This window comes from Apus apus, chromosome 3 (assembly GCF_020740795.1).
Source record: "Apus apus isolate bApuApu2 chromosome 3, bApuApu2.pri.cur, whole genome shotgun sequence".
Taxonomy (NCBI): Eukaryota; Metazoa; Chordata; class Aves; order Apodiformes; family Apodidae; genus Apus; species Apus apus.
The window spans coordinates 95,853,270-95,878,577 of NC_067284.1; the positions used below are offsets into that span (position 1 = coordinate 95,853,270).

Sequence of the window (25,308 nt, forward strand, 5' to 3'; positions counted from 1 at the left end):
TTCACACAGGCTTATTAGTGCAGGCATTGAGGGGAGCAGTGGGTCAGTCGGGGCTTCCTGGAAGGAGGAAAGATGCATTCTTGTTTCTGGTTCATAGTAACCTCAAGGTATATGTAAACCCTGGCAGCTTTAGGGCTTATCCCCAAGACATTATACTTTGCCTTCTAGCCCAAGCAGAATCTAGATGTTCTCTCTCCAGAAAAAGCATAGGGTGAGAATTGCATTAGCCATGCTAGGAGATTACCCTCCTCTCCCAGGACTTCCAGTTAATATAATTCCCCCTTTTTTCAGTTTTTTCTCTTGCTGAAACAAGTCTGCCTGTGTTAAACAACAGACCCTTTTCCTCGGTTTTGGCCAGAGGAGGAAGCCTTTGTCTTGATACCCTGGCAGCTGGCCAAGGCCGATGGGCTGTGGGCCAGGAGGGGGTGAACTTGAAAGGAACAGTGTGTTGTTTCTGCTCTGGTAGCATTCTTCCTTCTTCACCAGTGCCTCAGCCCCTGGCTGCCTTCAGTCACTCATTATACAAAAAAGAACCGAAGGCCAAAGGAGAGAATTTTCTCTTGATCGCTTGTATCTTGCAATAATAAGAAATAATGCAGTTTCAGGGCTTTCAGTTGCCTGTGTGCAGACATAGTTGGGAGAAAATCTCCTTAGAACTGTCAGCTTCCTTACAAGGGGGAAAAGAACTGATTTCCCACCCTTTCCCCCCCCCATTTTAATAGCAGCTTTCATACAGTAATACACATCTTCCAGGCCTGTATATCCTGTCAGTAATCTTGGCAGTGCATAGATTTTATTATTAGCCATTACTATTAGTCCTAATTAGTATTTTTTATTTCATTTCTCCTTTTAGTAATTAATCTTATATAAAACAATAAGCAGTTATATATATGCTCTAGGAAGACAAGAAGAGGCAGCACTTACAATTAATAATTTTAAGGCCATGCTCTCAAACTTTTTTTAAAAATGTCATGTTGCTTTACATTCCTGCAAGGCCTGATATTGAAGGGTGGTGACCACTGGTTTTGAACTGCGAACAGCTGGAAAAGGTATCAAATTATGTGTTCAGACATCTTCTAAAAATGACAGTCACACTGCAGTATCTCAAAGACACTGACAAAATGGCTTTCTCAATGGTGCTCTGGACTTGAAAGCTGACATGTGAAATGTTTGGAACTTGCCTCTATGAAAGACTTAAATGGACCATTGGGTCATTCAGCTTGGCTTCTTGTGTGCTATACTCCACGCAGTTTATTTTACCTCTGCACAGAGATCAGTAATTGGAGTTATCCTGTATTGACATAAAAGTATCAAGTGATAGCAAATCAACTCTTATTTTGTTCTAGTGATTAACCTACTTCACCACTTTAAAAAGCTGTGCCCTACTTCCAGTCTGTATTTCTCTGGCTTCATCTTCCAACCTTTCAGTATCCATAGTTTTCTCACCATAAAAATATGCAGATGCTATAAACAAATCACCTCTCAATCTTCTTTTTTTGGTAAGCTGACCAGAATGGTTCTGTCATCTTTCTCTAAAGTGTCCCTTCGAACCTCGGTAGTCATTCTGAGGCTGTTTTCATACCCTGTCTGATTTAGGATGTGGTTACAAAACTGGATGCTATATGCCAGTGTTGCACTTGTCAATACTATATATGGAAATAAAGGCACCTCCACCTCACTCCATCCCTCTTAGACATCTTAACCTTGCACAGCATGCCTCTTCTATCGCTTCCTTTTTGTGGACAAAAATCACAGATAGCAGCCTACTGTGATGCAAAGCACAAAGGCTAGATCCTTGCTCTAGGTTCTGAAGTCCCAGGCTGTATCTCTGCAGATTTTCTGCCTAGCATACCTGTGATAAAGCTTTTCCTGCTTGTGAGCACTGCTGAAATTTGTCTGAATAACTGCAGCTTCCCTCTTCTCTTCTCTTCTCTTCTCTTCTCTTCTCTTCTCTTCTCTTCTCTTCTCTTCTCTTCTCTTCTCTTCTCTTCTCTTCTCTTCTCTTCTCTTCTCTTCTCTTCTTTCTGCAAAAAAGCAATAACATTAGTATCTGCATCACCTACTATGCAACACAATTCACAAGCAGTCTATAAGAACCTATTTTTAAATTGTGGTTTTGTCAGATCCAGATTTCACTGGATCCATTCAATATTGCTTATACAGCTATAAAAGATACATTAGAAATTGCATATGAACTGCAACCATAGCAGTTCTCTCGGCAACTCCAACTAGAGAATCCTGGCATTTCCTCTGCAGTTGACTTTGGTTTTGGCACTTCCAACTCTGTCTAGTTCAACTTACAAGTTGCTTAACAGCAGTAAAAGTGCCTGACCACATTCTCATAACAGTCTGCCTTTTCACTCTCCCAATGTGCCTTATTTATCAGCTTTTCTTTCCTTATTTGTTATCTTAATTGTGAATGCAACATTAAGGTGCACCAAATAAAGAGTCTCTGAGAAAAGTCTGTTGAGATTTGTTACCTGATCACATGAGAGATATGAGACGTTTCCATACTTTTTGCCTTGTTCTGAGTTTGTGTCATGCCTCCTTGGAGTTTACATCCTAGAGCATTAGTAGTTGTTTGATTATGTCTTTCAGATAGTCTCTGAGCTCTTCCTGGCTAATCTCTGTTTTGGCATCTCTCCTTTTTTTTCTGCCAGATTATGATTCTATAAGCTCCCTGCATTTTGTCCACATTAGTGTTAATAATTAAATTTAACAGTGACATTATTCTTCCTTATTCATTGTAGCAGTAAGAAAGAGCACTGTTGTAACTGTCTCACCTAGTTCAGTCTCTGTGCTTGGCAGCCATCGTTTTGCAGGGTCCATTGCTATTACAGTCTGATGCATTTGCTCCCAATATCCCTGTTTGATAATAGGACATCTGATTTACCTAGGATTGCAGGTGTCCGGAATTTTGGATGTTTCCATGGCTCCTGAAGATCTGTCCTTTCAGAGAAGTCCATATCTGACTTTTAGGAGATGGGACATTGTAGTGAGCCAGTGGTCTAGAGTTCTCCTAATCCCCTGGAATCATTCCATGTCATCAAAGCAGCACAGTAGTTCAGGACAGAAATGCTGAAACAAAGCAAACATTGCTAGTGAGCCTAGCATAACCGTCCTCAGTACACACATGAGTGTCTCATCTTTATCTACATGTTGTTAAAACTTAAGCCTTGTTTTGTTGATATGAATATAACTGAGAAGAGAATAAACTAGCAGTAAGGAAGTTGATAATTTGGATTCTTAGTGTTTCAGACAGACAAAGCTAGTAGATGCTGTGGGATAAATCACTACTTACTTTTTCATCAGCTGTGGTCTGTAGTACACTTCTTCCTTGTTGGTGACTAGTAGTTTTTCTCCACCGTCCCTGCTTTCTTTTGGCAAGCATGAGCCTTCACAAGGTGCTCAGTCACACAGCACAGCCATGGTGCCCCATCCCTCCTCCTGCCTGAGACTGGGGACCTGCCCAGGCCCACCATGCTCCTCGCCAGTAGCAGCCCCATGGCTGTCGGAAAGATGGCAAGAAGAGCCAAACGGTCATCTGTTTGCCCAAAACCATATTTTTCCCAGATATCCTTCAGGAGCCCAGCTGAAAATTTCAAGTTTGAATATTCTCTGCTGAGCTGTAGTTAGATATTCTGGAAGGAGATAATTTCTTGCATGGACATCAGAGCCCTGTTTTAGCACTGCAGTGATTGTTTGAGTGGCATGTCAAGCAGAGTCCTGGCTGATTGTGCGTCACATCTAACCACAGTGACACACATTTATTTCCATTTAAAACTGTGGAGAAGTAGGTACGTGCTGCTGCTCAGCTGCCTACTATTGAAACGCGGGGCATCCCCTTTTAGTTCCAGGAAATGAGTTTACTACATCTGTGACAGCCGTCATGTTCACACAGCCGTAGAGCAGCAGGGCTCAGCGTGGGGTTTTTCCACCGCAAGCGTGAGCTGGGAGAGCCCACAGCTAACGCTGGCCTGCAGCTGCCCTGCACTGGCTCCAGCTCCAACCTCTCCCAGCCTGATCCCCTGGGATGCTGGGCTCCCTGCAGCTTTGTCCAGCAGGAGCAGAGCAGCACTGGGGAGCAAGCCTCTGTGTCACACCTGCTGGAATGGTGGGGCACCGGGAAGAGCTTCACTCTGAAATCCTCTTTTGAGGTGGAGAATGCCTTTAGGAGCATTTTGTCTAAATATGACAATCCAAGGGGTTTTGAGCCACAAAGTCTAAAACCCACTTTCCCCTCTGGTTTGGGTTGCTGCAGGCTTGTTTAAGTAAAAAGATTTCTTATGTTAAAAAAAAATTAAAAATAAAGAAAAGGCCAAGTAATGTTAAATATTCATCATCTGGTAACCCAAAGGAATTTAATTTTCTTCATCCATATCTGCATGCCCATTTAGTCTTCATTCGAGGCACGAGCAGGCTGCACTGGGAGGTTGGGTTAGTGTATAGTACATGCTTTTTAGTAATTTATAAGAATGCCAAAGCAAACATAGTTAAAAAAAATAACCATAAGAAGTAAATGGTGTCGTTTGTTGCCCTCCATATGGTTAGCTGTCTCAATGGTCATAAAATGGGGGTCCTTTGGTGGGACAGCTGGGTTTATGTAGCATATGCAGATTGTTATTTTGGCTTCAAGCCAGATGTACCTAATTTTTCCATTTTGCTTCTATGATGAGGAGAGGTGGTTAAGGTGGCTTCAAGAGGCAGTTCTGTTGTTAATTCATATTTGTATTAAAGAGCCTTTAAAATGTATTTAAGATTAGAAACCAGTCTAAATAAAATTCAAGTGCAAAAAAAGCTAAGTTCATTTGTTTTATCAAAAGGCTTGAGCCTGCAGCCAGGCACAGCCCCAGCTTGCACCATCTGACAGCCAGCACCTCACAGCTATTTATGCTCTGTGGTTGCTGATGATGATGCTGTGAGGCAAACCAACAGAAGCCAGAGAAGTCTACGTTATTCTGTAGCCTTCCAGAGTCTTGAGTGTTTATGTCTGTATGTATATATACATCTATACACGTAGGTATACGTGTAGAGCAGAGAAGAGTTGTGCGTGTCCAGGAGCCCTCTTATGCTATGACTACTGCAGGTTCAGCCGGTGAGGGTGTTTGCTGCTTGCTCTCTGCCCGCCCTGAGGGTGCTGTGTAGCAGCTGGCTGCTTTGGCCAGGAGGTGTCAGCAGGCTGGTCCCTGCCTGGCACACCATCATTCAAATCTTCTTTGGCTTGTCCTGCCCTGTACTGACCACCCCCCCCCGGAAACAGTCAAGTGCCTTTCACGCTGTCATCACTGGCAGCACCTCTGAGCCCAACATAAGTGCCTCTCTCTGCTGGGAGGAGCAGCCACCACCAAAGGGAGCTGGAGCTGTAAGAAGTGGCTTTTCCCAGTTAGAGTCCTGGAGGGACTGTATAAGTAAAGAGCTTTTTCCAGCTATGTAAATGGAGTTTTCTGTAACAAAAATAACCTATGTAAAATAAAAATTAAGTTGGCAAGCAGTATAAAGGCTTAAGCTTAATAAATGCAATATTTAGTAGTGTATATTTGCTGCTGACTGCGTAAAGAAAACCAGACTGCAAAGCTGGCAGGAGCTACCAACCAAGCACCAGAAAAAGGAATGTTGTAGTGCTCAACAATCATAAGGCCTTCCCAGCCAAGGACAGACTGAGTACAGTGTCCTTTCTGGTATGTGTTCATATAATACCCATCAATGGCAACTGACTGAGAATGTAAGAAGATGAGACATTTGTTAGTCTGTTCTGGTCCCTGGGTAAAGGTGGCGTAGAAGAGAATAAGCTCTTGGGGTCCTGGATATTTTCACCAAAAATACTTTATCCCATTCACTAGCTACAGGTGGTGCTTTCTATACTAATGTCTATTTCAAATGCAAGCATTTAATTATCCTTCCTCTACACTTTATCTTAGCTAGACATCACATTAAAGAGAGCTTATCTATTTTAAATTCAGTTCTTAAATATTTTAATCATTTTGCTCCTATCTAAATAAAACTATACAAATGAATAAACTGTGAAGATTCAGTAAGTACAGAACATATATCACCATGTATCATTGTAATTAAAGAAGAAAGAACTCTGTGTACTAAGTTATTTAATTACTATGACAAATTGGTAGAGACAAAGATCTCAGTGTAAAGAACTACAAAGTTGGGTGTAAAATCTCCATATCATTACAAGCAATATGTTATAATTTTAACAAGTAATGAAAAGCATTATTTGAAAAGCAATTAAAAGTATGAATGCAAAATAAAATAAATGCTTGAAATATTTTGTGTGCGTGTGATTTAGAACAGCGTTACATTTGGTAGCTAGTTCACCTGTTCTCTCCTTGTGTCATATTCTGCCTACCTTTCAAATTACTCTGCTGTACTTGGTAAGCAAAACTGAGAGGGAGAATACATCTTTCAGATACAACTGTTTTTCCTTTTGCACCAGATGTGTGTCATGATGTGTGTCATGCAATTAAGTCAAATGCATATGAGAATGCCTAGGATGCTCTGTCAGCCTGTTGCCATCTGGTAGAAAACAGCAAAATGATTGCTTTACACCTTGCTCAAATACATTAATCTCCAAAAATCTGTTGAGAGGAGTCAAAAACGCAGTTCAGTGGTTTTGTCAGTAACTCTAGTTCTTTTATCAACAAGAAAAGTGTTTTTTTTCATTTACCAAAGCAAGAGTTGACAGGTGAAGAGAAGATACTGAAATCTTCCAGTCCCAGGGCACGACAGGAAGATGAAGTCTAATTTAATCAACAGGTATAACAGGATGAGAAAGTCAACTGGTATATTCCGTCTCAAGGTGTTAAATGGTGGTGCCAGTGCTTTGGTGCTAGCCTGAGGTGGATTCAGGTTGATATATATCTGTTTAGGTTTGAACAATAATTAAACACAACTGAGACATGACATAGTGTGCTATATAGGAAATTATTTATTAGCTGAGCTCAGCTGTGTGCTGGAGATAATTTTGCATGTATCGGGCAAAAGTTCCAAAGCAAGGCAAGATTATGTGTCTCTCAACGTGTACTTTATGCTCATAATTGGTATGAGCTGATTTGCGTTTTCATGTAACAGCTGCTAATTAAGATCCTCGGTGACTACACACAGTGCCAAATGCCATGCATGAACTAGCCATATTTAAACATTAAACTTCAAACATCTCTCTTTTTTCATCTGTCGTTAAAAATGAATCCACGATTAAGGAGACATATTGAGGTCGTTTGTGTCAGTACTGCAGTAGGGCCATGCCTTAATCTTTTTTTTTATTTTTAAAAGTTTAGGTCTGGTCTCATGAATCAGCATCCACCATGTTGCTTGTTTTTTTGCTTTTTATAGAACATAGGAAACTTGGCAATCTGACTGTGACAGTGAAAAAGACCGTCCCATCTCCAGAAGCAGTACAGATCCTCTACCAACGCATGAGATATGAATATGAGTTTTATTACTATGTCAAGGAACAGTTCCACCTGCTGAAGCGCAAATTTGGATTGAAGTCTCATATCAGAAAACCACATCCCAGACCAGAGTTCTTCATTCCTTCACCCCTGGAAACAGAGGAACCAATCGATGATGAGGAACAAGATGATGAGAAGTGGCTAGAGGATATCTATAAAAGGTGATGGATGGAAGAGCTATCCTTTCTCTTCTGGTGACCCCTCCAGCTTTTTTAAGATTATTTTTTTTTAATTATTGTTAAAAGCAATTCCTTAAGGAACTGAGTTAATGTGCAGCAGCATTTGAAACAGAATGAAAGAGACCTTTTTCGCACGTGCTGGGGCCGTCAGGAGATACCTGGTTTTGCGGGTTTGATTCATTATAACATGTTGACTCTGTAGCATTTGTGCTATAGCTTAAGAGAGAAGTATCTACTGTCTATCACAAAATAACTTGTAGAGTACACAGTAGTCTGGGAACCTGCAAAACACAGAAGAATAGATGAAGTGGTCTTGAAAAGTAAATTTTACAGACTCTTGTCTCTCTCTTTCTCCAGAAACAGGTCTTGATTGCGTAACACTGCGGCACTAACTACCAGCAATGTGGACTGCGGGCAGGGAGCCGTGTGGGAAGTGCCTCTTTCTGCCCAGAGCACACTGGTATCCCAGTGGTACGGTCAGAGCCGCTGCCGTGTCTGTGCACATCGAGGATAACAGGCTCAGAAGGGGGCAGGATAATGGCTCCTGAATTACCCAGTGTGGGAGGAGTGAGGCTGCTATTCTGGCAAATTAATGTTAGTGGACGTAAGGCAAGTTACAGGAACTAGATTGTTGTGGTAAACCCTTCTAGTTCATAGAGTGGAAAAAGTTATCAGGTCAGTGAAGGGCAACAACAGATGAAAAGTGCGAGGCAGGGTTACCTAAATGGTAGAGTTTTGTTTCTGCAGTTGAGTGCTTTTCTATTAGACTGAAGGAAAAGGTGCAGCCTATGGTTTTTATGTTCAGGAAGGGTATTGGTAGATTTTTATGGGTCAGAAATCCAAAGATACACAGAAAAAGTTACTCATTTAAAAACATAGACTATCTGGAAGTCCCATTAAGCATGACCAGTATTTCTGCCATTGCAGAGTTTAGTTGGTCACTTCTCAAGCTGCATGCAGCTGCCCCACCAGCACAAACACCAGAAGTCAGCTTTCAGCATGGCTGGAAGTAAAACTACCAATATGGCATACACAGCTTCTCTAGTTTAAATATTTCAGAGTGGTAAAAGGAGGTGGCATACTCTGTGAAACCAAAGCTGATTAAAGATACGTTGTTGAGAGGAGCCTGGGGAAGTTTGCCTTTGTTAATCACTACAAGTATTATCAGCAAACACTAGAAAGGGGAAGGGTGGAGGCTGGGAGGGGAATAGAGGATAGCTTCAATATGACATGCAGTTGTCTTTAAGGTAGTTGTCCCCAGGGTTCCCTGTGACGTGCAGGCTTGCCAGGACTGGTAGGGCAGAAGTGACAGACCTGCAGGCAGCAATGGGCAGAACTATTTGGCTGTCTGTTCTGTAGCAGAATAGGGGGGCTTGGGGGTCATGATGAGGCCCTGTCCTCTTGTGCACCATTTTTGCCGGATGAAGATGGATTAGTAGGGGATAATAGCAATAAATTCCTGTCCCGAAGCGCAGGAAGGAAGCAGAGCTGAGGAGCTGCAGCCCCTTGGCAGGATGAGCCTCAGTAACACTCCAGGGGCAATGCACCACTGTCTAAATTACAGTCTTTTTTAAACATCTACCTATTCTGCAGCTGCCTCAGCAGTGTGTTTGCCATCTGCAAGGTCCTACTTTGGTTTGAAATAATAAGCAAAAGTTATTTTGTGATGGACGAGGCATATAAACTCGGGCTAAGCTCGAATGTGCTTTTTAAGGGTTTCCTCTTCCATGAGCCTGCTGAGAGCAAATAGACATTATGGCCCATCTTCATCACCAGTCAGTCTTTACTGTACCTACAGGCAGAGAACGAAAATAAAGAAGTGTAATCGTGTTAAAGACAAGATGCTAACTTACAGAAAACATTATGTAGAAGATTCTGTTCTCATTATTAACATCCCAGGTTGATGGTAGCAATACACGACCGTGGGGTAACACATTAAAGGAAACTGAAAATGGCACAGATAACAACTAACATATTAGCTAAAATATGAATCTGCTGCATTGTATATTTTAAGTGGTTTCTATGAAATTACATTGAAAGAGTAATGATTAGTTTACACACAGTGGAGCTGTTATATTTTGGAAAGAAAACTAATATTCACACCTTTCAGAAAATCTGTTTTAATCCTTTTTGCCAACATTGTAACAGAATAATCAGTCACTTAACACTTCCACCCTTCCTGCTAGTTCACTGCCGCTTACCGTAGAGTCTGCATTTATCTGTTTATTTAATGGTATCGTCAGCCATCACTACTTAGAACCTAAATACAAAACCTCTTTACTGATTTACTTGCTAGGTTTTAATATTGTTGTATTTTTCATAACAATCAACCTGGCCTCTCCTTCATGAATGGTACTTCATAAATTTATCTGGCACATAGTGTCTGAGATTGCCGGTCCTACAGCCTTTTTGTCTGTCATGAAATATATTTTACTTAATTGTTAAAAGGTACGTTTTGAGCTGGTTAATCTTTTACTTATTTATTAAAACTTTTCAGCACATTCCAAATTCTTAAGTTGCTCAGGAAGAAGTTGATTTAAATGATTATATTTTGGTCTGATAAATATTTCTTACTCAAAAAAATCAACACTATTTGTAAGCCTTTAGCCCACAACAGCTTTGTAGGAAGTGCCATGCATGTACTTGTAAATCTTTGTGGGGGTAGAAAGGTGGGTGCTTGACATTTATGAAAGTAAGAAAACGTGTGTACATTAGCTTAGCTATAAATTAAAGCAACCTATGTTTTGGGATGAAATATTCTTTAAATTATTCACTATCATCTCCTGAAATATGAATAAGCCATATGACTCTCCATATTGCAGTCCAGTGATGTTTGAAAATAAAACTTGTGCATTTCTTCCTAGCATCATAGTCCACTTGCTTACACTAGTTTTCTTGCCTGGAGACAGCAGCGGTGGGTAAGAGGCTGGAGTTGCCCCTGGCAAAACAGGGGATTGGATACGTCTGGAGGTGTGAGAGTGAAGGTGGAATTATTTTACTCACCTGAGATGTGCAGTAACTACCCTGAAGTACATTGTCTCACGTGCTTTGTGGCTGCTAAGTAGAAGGAAGTTTTATCCAGGAGAGAAACAGCTTGGTCCCCATACTCTGCATTTTATTAGGCATGGTATTTGATGGCCAGGCGTAAAAGCTCCAGTAGCCCAGAATAATTTGTAATGTAAGTGAAACATCAGTGCTTTCACACTAGAGAGAATCAACTGTTGTTAAAATGCAGCATTCGGGAAAAAATAAATTTTAGTCTTTAAGTTTCAAGTGACAGTGACAAATGGTGCAGGGATTTTTTTTCCTGTTTAAATTACTTCTCTTCCACATAAACTGTGCTGATGATGCAAGGCTAAGTCCAAGTATCTGAATTGTTCTCTACTTACATGTAGAGCAGCATGTTGGCAAAATCAGAGGTAAGTGAAACTGATGGTGTATTTGAAGTGTTTCAACTTATTTGCAGTTTTTTATCACTGGACCTTTGATGAATTGTTTGAATGTGTAATATACAATGGTACATCATATTATAAAGACACAAAATTATAAATTCTAAACATTGGAGAACAGATCTTTGGATTCCAGCCATTGAATTCTTCCTCCTTTCAATACTTGACGTAATAAAAATATTTAATGTAAAGGTCGATTTTCAGACTAACAAAGGAAACCACACTGCATGCCAACTTATGTCCTCTTATCGAGTGAAAAAACATCATCTGCCAAAGAATAAAATGCTACATCCTCTTAAACAATAAAGGTCTGTAATTCCCAGTTAAGGGTAATGATGTTGCTCTGATCTTTCCCCCCATTTTAAGAAAGGGAACATCTGTGATGTTAGACTGTATCCTAAAGCAACACAGCAACATTTTTGAGAGCTAGAATATTGTAATACAATACCACAGCACTCTTTCTGTTGTATTTTTAAGGAATCAGCCTTTATTGCAATGAGTTCAGCAAATACATTAAAAATGGTTAATCAATAAGCTTGCATGAGCCACGACCAGAGAAAAGAACTGAGCATCTTTACATATAGACATCCATGCACAAGCTCCATGGGAAAACAAAAAACAGGCCTTAGCAAGCTTTGGAAATGCTTGTCTAGTGGTGCTGGAATCAGTGGGACCACCTCAGCAGGGTCTGTCTGTGTCTGTCCCACAGGTATGGTGGGAAGTGTGCTGAAATTTGAAAGTTAAATCTCAGCCACCATGAATCAGTTGGTGATGTCTGACTTACAACTGAAAAACTGTCATACACTTTCTTCAATTTGCCCAGAAATGGCATTGCACGCCAAGCTGCAGCACAAAGTGAACTTCAAAGCTCAGTTATAAGCTTTTGAAAATAGGTGTATATGATGGCAGCACTAGCACACCATAATGATTGTGTCCCAGCACCAGCATCTGATGCTGTCATATTGGGAGAGACTGGAGTTGGGGTGGGAGGTTGTTCTGGGGGCAACAGGATGGGGGAGAGGGGGATGTTTTCTGCAAGTACATATTTGGCCTTTCATATGCTGTAAGATGGTAAGATTTGGCTAGTGGTATATCTGAGTGTGCATTTTGAATATAAACGTATATTTCCTTTTCTGAGTACCTCAAAGGAAGACATGCATTTTGTATTTAACTGATTGCAGCTAAGAAGGTTTTGCCTTTCAGGCAGGCACAGTAGGAACAGGTTTTGTGCAAACTTCTGCCATCCTTCTGCTACTGGCTTTGGATCCGATGGGCCAAAAGGCCAATGGCAAACAATTCTGCTACACTGCAGGGGAACTGGTGCTGTGAAAAGTGGAGATTAGCAGGAATACATGGAGGTGATGCTGTTTCAGGTTAAGAATAATGGTCTAAATACTGTGCTGATACAGACCACCCAGCAGAAGGGCTACACAAAATGTTTATTCTCTATAGCTTTGGCTCATCTGGAAATCTTGAGACATGCTTCAAAATCAAATGCTACTGGGAGAAACTTGATTAAATTCAACAAAGGCAAGTGTAGAGTCTTGCATCTGGGGAAGAACAACCCCAAATACCAGTACAGGTTGGGGGCTGACCTGCTGGACAGCAGTGTAGGAGAAAGGGACCTGGGGGTCCTGCTGGACAGGAGGATGACCATGAGCCAGCAATGTGCCCTTGTGGCCAAGAAGGCCAATGGCATCCTGGGGTGTATTAGAAAGGGTGTGGTTAGCAGGTCAAGAGAGGTTCTCCTCCCCCTCTATTCTGCCTTGGTGAGGCCACATCTGGAATATTGTGTCCAGTTCTGGGCCCCTCAGTTCAAGAAGGACAGGGAACTGCTTGAAAGAGTCCAGGACAGAGCCACAAAGATGATTAAGGGAGTGGAACATCTCCCTTATGAGGAAAGGCTGAGGGAGCTGGGTCTCTTTAGCTTGGAGAAGAGGAGACTTACAAATATGTTAAGGGCAAGTGTCTAGAGGACAGAGCCAGGCTTTTTTCAGTGATGTCTAGTGATAGGACAAGGGGCAGTGGGTGCAAACTGGAACACAGGAGGTTCCACGTAAACATCAGAAAAAACTTCTTTACTATGAGAGTGACAGAGCACTGGAACAGGCTGCCCAGAGAGGTTGTGGAGTCTCCTTCTCTGGAGACATTCAAAACCCACCTGGACACGTTCCTGTGTGATGTGCTCTAGGTGACCCTGCTCTGGTAGGAGGGTTGGACTAGATGATCTTTTGACATCCCTTCCAACCCCTAAGATTCTGTGATTCTGTGATACTTCAGGCTTATGATTTGTGTTATCATTTTTGAGGGATTTTTCCATGCACTTCTGAATTGCTACTCTCCCTCAGAAACCTGGCAGAGGATAAACATACAGCCTACACCTGTGTGTGATGTGCAAGAGCTGATCTGAGACATAGATTTGATCCTTCAGCAAACCTCTCTCCAGGCTGAGTGCAAGTAATGGGCTGTATCAATCAAATCCTTCTCCATGCAGTGGTGCTGCTTATGATTTAGTTACTGTGCTACAAGAGAAAGTATTACTGAAGTTTTGTATTTCATCAGGGCAGGAAAATATGGGAGACTGTAGGTAACCTCAGGGCTCATGGGAGCATTGTCAGGTAGTGAATTATTATCTCCAGTTTGGGCGCAAGAAAAACAGGCAGTTACAGTCCATGGCAGAAACAAAAGATACAGTCCCTTGTATGGCTTCCCACAGCACACAGGAATTTCTCTTCTAGGAGCCTCCAGTCTAGTTTGTGTGTAAACTCAGGGAGGGGAAATCAACTCCAGTCATTAGTCTCTGATTCCCCAAAGAAGACAAGAGTCACAGGATTGTGCTGGAGAGATGTGCTAGAAGTGGCAATAAGGCACCTCTGCCTCAGTGAAGAGTTGTGAACCTTTGCCATTTTCACTTTCTCCATTTCCTTGTATTTAAATAATCCATAGGCTGTATTTGGTGTATTTCCCACGGTGAGTCTGTGTAGGGTATTTCTGCACTAACTGTATTTTCCAAGCATCTTGGAAAATGATGAGTATCTTTTTCCCTTTGATCCACAGTGGAGGTAAAGAAGTGCTGTTATGTCCAGTTCATGCATTGGGAGTGGATACAGTAAGTGGGTAAGTGATATTCCCAGTGTCACACAGGAATGTTGTGAAAAAGCACCAATTATAATTTAGCCAAGTGTCTCAATCCTTAAACTTTATTTTCTGCTCTAAGATTGGTCCTAGATTTTAGAAGGCAAAACAAGTACCATGGAGAATTTTAGTTAATATGGAGTTGTCTCCCTGATCTTGTCCTTAAAACTCTGCAAACTTTTCAGGTAATTGCCGAAATATGGATGACTTTTTAGCCCTTCAGCACATCATTTATGGCCTTTTGGGACAAAGATTAATTCCTAGTTGTATCTGCTTAGTTGCACAATGAACACCTGCAGAAATGGCATGGCTGTAAGATGGCTTTATGTTTGGGAAAGGTGATCCTGTAGCAGGAAGACCAGATAAGCAGATCAATGGGTGGCTGAAGTAATGTCTTGTAAATTTAGCTGTTTACAATAATATGGTCACATTTTCTCCTGCAATATGTGGTACTTGTAGCCTACCTGAAGACTCATCAAACCTGTGTTCCAGTAGGTAGTCTAACTTTTGTTTTCCTTTTGTTTTCTGCAGTCTCTAGAAACCCAGAACATGAACCGATGCCTTACTGTTCAGCAAGCAACACGAGCATGGAGTGAAAAGACAGTTCTTGCTCGGCTCACCATCTAGCTGTTTTTTTCTGGTGTGTCCATAAACCAGAAGGCTTCTTCAGCTATCAGACCAGGGGCATATGCCTCTCAGCTGAGGGATCTGGTGCTTTCCCCTCATCTCCTCCAGGTCCCTCCCTTTCCAGGACAGCACACGTCATTAAAATTTTTGCGTATGTCTTCTGGGGAGAATCTTAAGGAAGACTGAGCAAATGTGGACATAATACAACCTCCTGTGTCCAAGTGTCCATGCGTTGTGGAGGAGCAAGGGCTGCTGAGCCTTGCTCTGAACTTCAGTACTGGGGGACCACTGTTCAGGTTGAGCCCATCTTGTAGGTGTCAGCTTCGTTCCTGCTCCAGATCTAGTTTCTGCTCTGAGTATTAGAGCGAGCCCCAGCCTGTCTCTGTTGAAATAACTGAGGCTTAGCAACGCCAAATCCGTCCCCTTTGGCTTTGGGCCGGGAGGCTGAAATGCGCTGGCAGGTGAGCGCATCAGGGTGCAAAGAAGACTCAGCAACGTCAGTGCTCCAGCGAGAGCAGGGATGCTCGGTGTCAGCAGGAGCCCTGCAGGCTGTTGTCTGAGCAAGGAGAGGGAAACGGAGCCAGTTTCTCAGTCATAGCTAGCTGGTGGGCATTTCTGCCAAGTCTCCCTTGGACAAGTTTGTGCTAGTCCTGTCAGCACTTGCTGTGGGAAAACCTTTCTTCCTGCGCTTCTTGGGACAGAAAGCTGGCAAGGAGAGCCCAGCAAGTGCCTCTTTTCCAAGGAGGCTTGAGACATCCAGCAGAGATATGAGGATGCAGGGAAGGGAGGGTGGTAGCCTCTCCTGACTGCCTGCCTGCCCACCCCACAGGAGACTAAGCTTGGGCTGCTTCTCGCCAGACCCAGGCAGGACAATGCTGATAGAGGACAGTGTTGCTCCTTGAAGCTTGAAAACCCAGCTCCTCACAGTGGGGCTTCTTGTCAGAAACCATGCTGTGAGAACTCCCTGGAGTCCTCACAAAATTGTAGCTTTCCAGCAGGTTTTGCCACCAAAGAACATGATTTGGCCCATCAGTGTTGAGTGGAAACTGAGCTTTCTAGTGTCTCCACAATCCAGCCCTAGTCAGTCACGCCACTTGGGTCCATGCATGGGACTCTTTGTGATAAACCTCACTGGAATTTGGAAACTGTTCAGCAAATTTGACCTCTACTTTGTCTTATAAATATCACAGTGTCAAGCAGCATCGCACATGTCTTATCACTCCAAAACTGGGAGAAGGAATTATTATGTGGTCAGCTCTGATTTTCCAAAACAATATATTTTGAGTCAAATGAAAAAGCTTTTTGCTTCTTAGAAAGAAAAGAGAATATCCTCTTATGTCTAGGGCAAGGAGGCTCTTCTCAAACTTACTGGGATCCCTCACAGGCATGTACGGGTCACCCCCTAAGGAGCCTGAAGCATTTTCATCTTTTATAGGTAGAGCACCATGGCAGCCATCTCCTGTGAGGAAGGCAAGATGAGACCCAACCCATTTCACTGTTCTCACCATGGGAAAGGGAACGCAGGTGTCAGCAAAACCTTGGCCAAGAACAGCTCCAACCAAAGGGCTTCTAACTTCTCTGCAATACAGATGGAAAAGTGCAAAAGAGATAGCAAAGCTTACTGGACCAATCCAGGGAAAATGCGTTTAGCCACAGGTCAGCATCTTTTAGGAAAGCTGCTGCTCCTTGCTAACATGAGGAAGGCCCTTTCTTTCCTTAAAATAATACATGTGGTCCTATGGTGTCCCCTCCCCCCCTCGTGGCTGCTGCCCTGGCGGCTACAGCCGTGCCGGTGCTGTCATAGCCCTACCGGTGCTGCCACAGCCGTGCCGGTGCTGCCAGTCACAGCCGTGCCGGTGCTGCCAGTCACAGCCGTGCCGGTGCTGCCAGTCACAGCCGTGCCGGTGCTGTCAGTCACAGCCGTGCCGGTGCTGCCAGTCACAGCCGTGCCGGTGCTGCCAGTCACAGCCGTGCCGGTGCTGCCACAGCCGTGCCGGTGCTGTCAGTCACAGCCGTGTCGGTGCTGCCAGTCACAGCCGTGCCGGTGCTGCCACAGCCGTGCCGGTGCTGCCAGTCACAGCCGTGCCGGTGCTGCCAGTCACAGCCGTGCCGGTGCTGCCACAGGCGGCAGGACAGGATGCAGAGGCACGGCTGCCTTAGGAGCCCCTCGCAGCTGGCGACCCGGCTTGATGCCGAATCGCTGTGTGGGCCGGCCTAATTGCTTAAAGCTTTCCTTTTCCCCTCGCCGCGAAGGCTGGAGCATAGTATTTATCTACTCTGCAAAACTTTTATGAGAGTTGGTCCGGTTTTGTAGAATTCCTGAATAGCAGGGATCACAATAGCTGCGGTGGAGCCGGACTTGGCAAACCCGAGCGCTTGTACTGTTTGCAGTCTCTGCCGGCAAGAAGTGTTCTCCTCTGCCTCCCACCGATCCCAGCAGCAAGTGCCCCAGGCCACTCAAAATCCAGCTGAGGTGCAGCTGCCCAGCCTGCCCCTGGCACTTTAGCCTCCGTCTCCCTCCTTATGTGTCAGTCCCAGGCTCAGAAAGGAGCCTGCGCAGCTGAACGCAGATCTCTGAACCACTCAGGGACTTTGCTCTAGGGTATATTCCCCTGAAAATAAAAAGAAGGCACTGAGAATTTCCATGGGGAAATTTTCCATGGGGAAAACTTTCTCATTTTCCTGCCTGGAAATGACAGGTAATGTGACCTACCCCAAAATATCCCTTCTTTTTTTCACCAGCCCTGGTGTACTGTGAAGCCAGCAGTGCCACATCATACCCTTGAAGACTGCTCTTACAGTCAACATTTAGGATCAAATAGTAATAGTAATGACTAATAGTAATGATAATAATATTGTGTTTAACTCACAGGATTAATGTTCAACTGAGTAGTAGATGCTGCAATTGTAAACTAACAAAAGGTTCATCTGCAGAGGAAACCTTAAGCAAGAGGTGGATGAGTGCTGGTTAAACTGCAGGAGCCCCTTGCTGAGGAGGCCTAGACTGCAGTGCTCAATGCCTGGGCATAGCTGTTTTTTTCCTTCTTCCTTCCCCTCCATTGCATGCCAGTCATTGCAGTTTAGATTGAACAGCCTTTTAGAAAAAATAGTAAGCCAAGCCAAACCCAAGGATCCGTTGTTTTTTTCCAGACTGTTAGTCCAAAAGTGGTTTGCATTTGTCCAGTGAGTCAAAAGGTATTGCTCCCTTATTCATTATTCCCATTTGCATTGCTCAGGAGGAGACCTGGCAGAGAAAAGGTGTGGACAAGCCCTGAAATTTGCACTGGGATTCAGTAGCTCATTCTGGGGGAAGCATAGCATTAGCTGTTAGGACTCCAGGCCTGGTTTCTGGCTGTTATTTGCTCAGGGCCAGTGAGGCCTGTATGGAGGTGCCATCCTAAAGGGAACCCCCATGTGAAATAACCAAGTGGAGCAAAACTGGGCTGGCACGCACAGCAACGGCAAGTTCCCACTGCAGCATGGCAGTTAGTGTGTGTTGGGTTTCTACACTTGTATAGGAACATAACCAGGTATATGTGTATAGGTTCAAAACTTAACTATGGCACTCTGAACCACCACAAGGTTTTTTAGACAAGAATCACAGAATCACAGAATCGCAAAGGAAAAGACCTTTAAGATCATCAAGTCCAGCTTATGACCAACACCACCACATCAGCTAGACCATGGCACTAAGTGCCACATGCAGCCTTTCCTTGAACACATCCAGGGACAGTGCCTCCACCACTTCCCTGAGAAGTCCATTCCAATGTCTAATCACCCTCTCTGTGAAGAAGTGCTAACTAATATTCAACCTAAACCTCTCCTGGAGCAGCTTGAGGTTATTCCCTCTTGTCTTGTTGCTAGTTGCCTGGAAAAAAGAGCCCAGTCCCCACCTGACTACAACCTCCCTTCAGGTATTTGAAGAGAGTGATAAGGTCCCCCCTGAGTCTCCAGGCTAAACAATCCCAGCTCCCTCAGCCTATCCCTATAAGATTTTCCCTCTAGTCCTTTCACCAGCCTTGTTGCTGTCCTCTGGACCTGCTCCAGCACCTCAATATCATTCTTGAAGTGAGGGGCCTAGAACTGCACACAGTACTCGAGGTGAGGCCAAGAAAGACAGGAGGGGTTTGCTTCTATGAAGTTTGAAAGAAGTTTGGAGACCAGAGTGGAGAAACCAGAGATAAGGTGAGACGCTAGGTAAGATGTAAGGAGCAGAACCCTGTACAAGGGGAGACAAGGGTAGATACTCCCAGTGCAGGTATGAAGCTGCTGGACATCCTTAAATGAGCTGGCAGGCCAGTTGCAGCTGCTCTGGCTCCACTCTCCCTGCCCCTGCTGCTGAAGGCACACTCTGTGAAAAGCCTGATAAAAGACAGGAGCATACAGCAAAAGGGAAAGGGTTCAACCCAGGTCCAGACACGGTGATGGATCCAGATGGAACTGCTAAATAACCCTGGAAGTCACTGGCTTTCAGGTGCTAGAGCCAGTCTGACAGGAGGCCAGTAGAGACAGGATCTGTCTACTGTTTGATTCCTGTCAGCAATGGCCACTGCTGGTGCAAATTAACTAATACTGCATATTTATAAAAGGAAGAAAAGCTGCCTACAATACTGTTTCAAGCTTTCTTCTACCAGTCAGCCAATATCAGCTTTGTTTAAAGATTTTCTTCACCTCTCAGTCACAACTTTGTGCCCTCTGCTTCTGCAGAAGAGGAATTGCTTAAGTCAAGGAAGGCTCTGGGCTGACTCTCAGAGGAAGGGTTTTTTTCTCCTGCTGCAGTCCCTTGTTAGGTCCCTGAGACCTCATGGGTCTCTGCATTTCAATGCAGAGCCTGTACTCCGCAAAAATGCACTGCAAGCTTTTAAAGAATGCATCTGTTTATATTACCTCTCCCTGGCCCAACATCCTGTTTTGGGAAAAAGAGCTTCTATATTGAGAAACAGGGGAAAGCGAACAAATTATTCTTCATGCAAGAGGTGAGGTTTTCCTTTCCCTGTGAGCTTCTTTTCTATTTTTGGGTGGGCTTTTTTTTTTTATTTTCTTCCCCAGGTTAACAGTATGGAGAAAACAGTGGATAACCTTGGTGATGCTCTCCACACAGGGATATGTGGTGCCTGCTGCCTCCCGAGCCACAGCCAAAAGGAATTGCGGACAGCTCAGAGGACCTGCCTGGAGATACCCCCAGGCCCTTTTCCTCTGAGCAGCTTTCCAGCTGCTCTTCCCCGCCCCTGTGGTGTTACATAGGGTTGCTGTGACCTGACCTTGTTGAATTTCATACAATTGGCCTCAGCCCATCGATCCGGCTTGTCCAGCTCCCTCTGCAGAGCCTTCCTACCCTCAGGCAGATCAACACTCCTGCCCAACTTGACGTCATCTGCGAACTTACTGGATGTCATGCTTAGGGACGTGGTTTAGTGGTGCACTTCGCAGTGTGCTGGGTTAACGGCTGGGTCTGATTACCCTCAAGGTCTTTTCCAACCAAAATGATTCTACGGAGAGCACCCCCGGCTCTCACCGGCACGTTTCCCCCCAGCCCCTCGCTGCCCGGCGTCAGGCGGGCACTAGAGGGAGCCGCGGCCGCAGCCCGCCCGCCGCCCGTTTCCCGCCGCCCGTTTCCCGCCGCTCCGGCCGCTCCCGCCGCCCGTTTCCCGCCGCCCGTTTCCCGCCGCTCCGGCCGCTCCCGCCGCCCGTTTCCCGCCGCCCGCCTCCCTCCCGCCCCTCGCCCGACCAGCCCCTGCTGCCTCCTGGCTCCGGCGCCCGGGCAGGGGGAGCAGCGGCGGGGGTGGCTCCCGGTCGCACAAGAAGCAGAGAGACGTGCTATCGGAGCTGGCTCCCTAGGTTCTTCTCGGATGTAGCGCTCTCGCTCGGCCGTGGCTTGGTGGCGGCAGCGTCCCCGGCTTGGTTCCCTCGGGTATCTGCTGGCAAGCCTGGGGCAGCCAGCGAGGAGGATGAGGAGGACTGGTTTGTCGTCAGAAGAAGGGAGCTGTCTGAGAGAGCCTGGAGGGAGCCAGAACTGCCAAGGGGTTCTGGAAGGCAGCGAGCATCCAGGCACCCAGAACGGCAAGAGGTTGCAGGCAGGTGAACTAGGGAGAGGAAAACTAGAGAGCGGCCACATCTCTGGAGATCACCGAAAGGATAAACTCGCTCGAGATGGGAGGAAGAGAGAGGAAGCATCTTGCTGCATACTGACATGACAACATACAGCTTATTTTCAACAGCCAACTGAAGAAACAAAGTATGTGAAAAATCCCTTCCAGGCTAGGGCAAAAACAGTCTTCAATCAACAGACATAAAACCTGCAAAACCATGTTCCCATTGACTTTTGGCAGTGTGAAGAACAAATTAAACTTCTGCACAGATGGTAACCTTTCTTCTGGCGATATCAAAGCCCAGAAAAGAGGAACATCCTAAACCTTATCACTCTCTCTCAAGGTTGTTCACCAATCCCAGCTTTGCTTGGCACAATTAGAAGCATTTGACTTACCCAGTCTTGCACTTCAGGAATAGGCACCAATGTTTCTTCCTAGCACTTCACTTTAAGCAGGAGCCTTCCTACCTTCCCATTACCTCTCCTCCATCCGCACCATACAGCGTATGGACAGTTACCATTAGGTGAACTCGCCCGTGGTTCCTTGTTTGCTATTTCGGTCCTGGCAGGACATTGATCCTGGGACACGGGCACAGAGAGATTAGGTGGTTTAAATCTTATGCCTCGGGCCCCTCTCCAAGGAAAAGCTGTTGCTAACTTACAGCTGTCTCGTGCTCTCTGTGGAATGAGAGGGAAGTCCATTCAGTCTGGTGAAAATAAACCCACCATCATAGCTGGCATTCTCGTTGGTAGTCTCAGTGCAGAGGCCAAGGATTTGAGGGCTATGACACGAGGCAGCTCACTCCTAAAGAGCTTGATCTGGGCTGAAACGTGTCATCAGAAAAGCATGAGGAGCCTTGTGCTCCTGCTGTCAATACAGTACTTGCCCTCTTGACATAGACTGACTTTCTTTTTCTGTCCTGCCAGTCTGGCACACAGCACGGGGACTTGCTACTGTACATTCACTTTAAAGGAGAAGGACATCCAGTTTCCTCTCACTAGGCTCAAGGACTCAACCATCAATCCTGCAGCTACTGTTTTGCCATGACCATTTGCCCTTCTCTCCTGAATGAAATGCTGTGTCTTGTCTTGTCTGCTACCTGACAGGGACACTGTCATTTCCTCTGCCTACTCACCCTCCTCTCTAGTTCCCTTGCTAGTCCTGGGCATGAAGCTGAGTGCCTGGGCAGTATCTCAGTACAGTGACACACAACTGGGCAGACTCTCCAACAGATGAGCAGTGAGAAATGGGCTGTTGCACTGACATCGTGAGCAGCCCAGTGAGGAGGAATTGGAGTCCCTGCAGACACAGCTGCTTTGTGCTGCACTCCAGGGAAAGACTAGGGTCCTGGACAGCAGCCATGATGTTTGCTGTCCTGCTGATGGCTGTCAAGGTCTTGTGAAACTCCCCTTGAGTTTGCCAGCCCCACAACATCAGCCGTTTGAGCATAGAATCATAGAATCTTAGGGGTTGGAAGGGACCTCGAAAGATCATCTAGTCCAACCCCCCCTGCTAGAGCAGGGTCACCTAGAGCACATCACACAAGAACGCATCCAGGTGGGTTTTGAATGTCTCCAGTGAAGGAGACTCCACAACCTCCCTGGGCAGCCTGTTCCAGTGCTCTGTCACTCTCACAGTAAAAAAAAATTTTCATATATTCACCTTGAACCTCCTATGCTCCAATTTCCACCCATTACCCCTTGTCCTATCACTGGTCATCACTGAGAAAAGCCTAACTCCATCTCCCTGACACTCACCCCCTACGTATTTGTAAACATTAATGAGGTCACCCCTCAGTCTCCTTTTCTCCAAGCTAAAGAGACCCAGCTCCCTCAGCCTCTCCTCATAAGCATCCACTAGCAGTTGGATTTTCATGAAGAAATCACTTCTGTTTTGTGAAGTGCTGTTTGCTAGTGAGCCGAAAAAGTTGTGCCCATGTGTTTTATTGTCACTCTTCACATAATTTAAAATGAAGTTATTACAAGATATTGCAAAGGGAGATATTAAATAGAGGAATTAAATCTCATCAAATAATTGGCTCACTGTCTCACCACCGGTGCAGCTGTAAGAATAAAGCAGTTGTCAGGAGCTCTTGCAGGAGCATGGCAGTGATGTAGCCATGTGCCTGCTCTGCTGTTGTCAGCCTTCCCCTCCAGTCTGGGATCAAGAGCGAGTCTAGGACTGTGCAAGAGGCTATCTCAGGCAAGAAGTGTTGACTCTACTAAGGCTATTTATCATATGATATGAGAAAGCAGAAGCTTTCATCATACAGGCCTGAAGGTTTTCCTCTTTACTGTTTTATCAACAGGTCTGAGAGTTTATACAGGCTCTTCCTAAGGTGTGAAATCTCTGTTGAAGTGGGTTTCATAATCTTCCCAGATGAATTAATTTAATATGTTAAACATAAGCGTAGCACACAGCAAATAGACCAGAACAACTCTATGAGGCAAGAAGGTGCAGAGTCAGACAGACATGGTAGTGTGATACGCCACCAGCAGAAATCAGTAGCAAAGTCTTCTAGAAGAGTTGTCATCCATCAAAACTGACTTGCCACCTTACATTGCCACTGTAATAGCCTCACGTTTCACAAGCTTTTCCTCAGGGATCCTAATCCAATGGTTACTGCAGGTGAAATTAAAATGAATCACCCTGGAAATGACCTGTGGGTTTTAATGTGATAGAAAAATGTAAAAAAAATTAAAACAAAAGGTTTTTAAAAAAATCTGTCATCAGTCTCCCAATTTTCCCAGGCAATTCTGAATGGCCTGATTTGATCTCTTCCCCCTGCATTAACTGACATAGGTGTCTTCTTGATACAGTTGACACACACACACAGAGTGAATCCTCCCCAGAGCTAAGTGCTGTGTGCTCATTCTCCAACTTAGAAGGCAAAAAAAACAAATAAAAGACTGAAAAAAATCTAAGTGAGGAGCGCTCCATTGAGGCCACGGAGACAGCTCTGCAGCTGCTGCCTGGCTCCTGCACACCTTCCTCTGAAGGCCATAGAAAGGGTTTTAAATTATATGGTGCCAAGAGAAGGGGAGGCCTGCAGCTGGTTTGAGTCCTGGAGTGAGGAAGTTAAAAAGAATAAAAGAATTAGAGGCAGCTCTTTCACGTAGGTGAGTAATGCAAAGGAATGTCAGATTCTGCAAAGAAAGTTTGCTTATCAAGCTGCAGATTTATTAAATGTGTTCCAGACTTGCATTGCTTCATTCAAGTTTAACAAAGCTGTAATACTTAATATGCCCTTTAGCGATTTAATACTCTCTTGTACAAATCATTGGAAAATATAAAATAGAAAAATATGTCCAGGCTTAACTGTAAGAAGAAGGGGAACTCTGTACAAAAACAGAGGAGAAAGAATGCATGGGTAAAGCTGAGTATTACTGAATATCTTACCACTTGTATTATTCTGCTGAGTTATTAGTCCATGCACCCTCATCTGCAGGCTAAAGGAGGAACTGGCAGTAATAAGTTACAGAACAACAATTTTCAGCATCAGGGCTTGAGACTGGCATCACATCATGCCCAGAAATTACTGCTCAGGAAATGTTTTATACTTTCTTTTTTTTTTTTTTTTTCCTTCAGAGAGCATAGATGTGGGTTTCTTCTTTAAGGAAATGAAAATCAGTTGTTGGTGCTGCTTATAACAGACAAGAAATATTGCTGACAAACTTCATACAATTGCTTTCACAGTAGAAAGAGATGTAAAGACTGAATTGGTACCTCACTGAGACATTAAAGGCAATCTTTGTTGGAGACAGAGAGAGGATAAGGCTGTAAAATGCTTTGCTGCTGGGTAATTACGTGTGAATATGAACACAGCCATAGAAACACATTTTTGCATAAATATTTTGAGTCTCATACCCTGTGTAAGAAAGTTCCTTTGAGGCTCTGTGTGCCCAAGGTGTGCAGGGATCTTGTCCCAGTTTGGTCAAGAGGATATTTTTTAATACTGGGCAGGCATTTTGAAAAGAAAGGAAGGACTTTATTTTGTGGTAGTCAATTAGACTGCTTGACTTTGGCTTTTTTAAAGGAGTAAAGACTCTTAAAGCAGCCTTCCCTACCAATTAGCTGCATTATAAAAGCATACTCCTGAACCTGTAACTGCCCTGCAGTGGGTTGGACCAGAAAATGCAATGGTGCCTGTTGCTTCCTGCAAGGAGATGTTCCCAAGACAGAATCAAAATGCAGGAAAGGGATAGTTGCATACATGATGAGTGCATCCATCTAGATCTGGGTGCCATTGATACAAAACTGTATATGATAGAACACTGTATAGTGCCTGCTTCTAGTGACTCTGAATCATCCTGTCAATCAGTATCTTGCTGCTGACCCAGATTGATGGCCAGTAGCCAGCATGAGTCAA

General features: G+C 44.4%; 1 protein-coding gene across 3 annotated transcripts in view; it reads left to right on the forward strand.

Moving 5' to 3' along the window:
- Window positions 1-15,288, forward strand: part of UST (uronyl 2-sulfotransferase) — a 151,746-nt gene extending 136,458 nt beyond the window's left edge. Inside the window, exons 8-9 of one of the 3 annotated variants that reach the window (XM_051613543.1) lie at window positions 7,342-7,621; window positions 14,755-15,288. In XM_051613543.1, the coding sequence (XP_051469503.1) occupies window positions 7,342-7,621; window positions 14,755-14,761 (287 nt within the window). In that variant the 3' untranslated portion in view covers window positions 14,762-15,288. Of the gene's footprint in view, window positions 1-7,341; window positions 10,503-14,754 lie in introns of those variants that run through there. The other 2 variants (XM_051613542.1, XM_051613544.1) reach the window with 2 other exon arrangements.
- The last annotated feature ends 10,020 nt before the right edge of the window (window positions 15,289-25,308 follow it).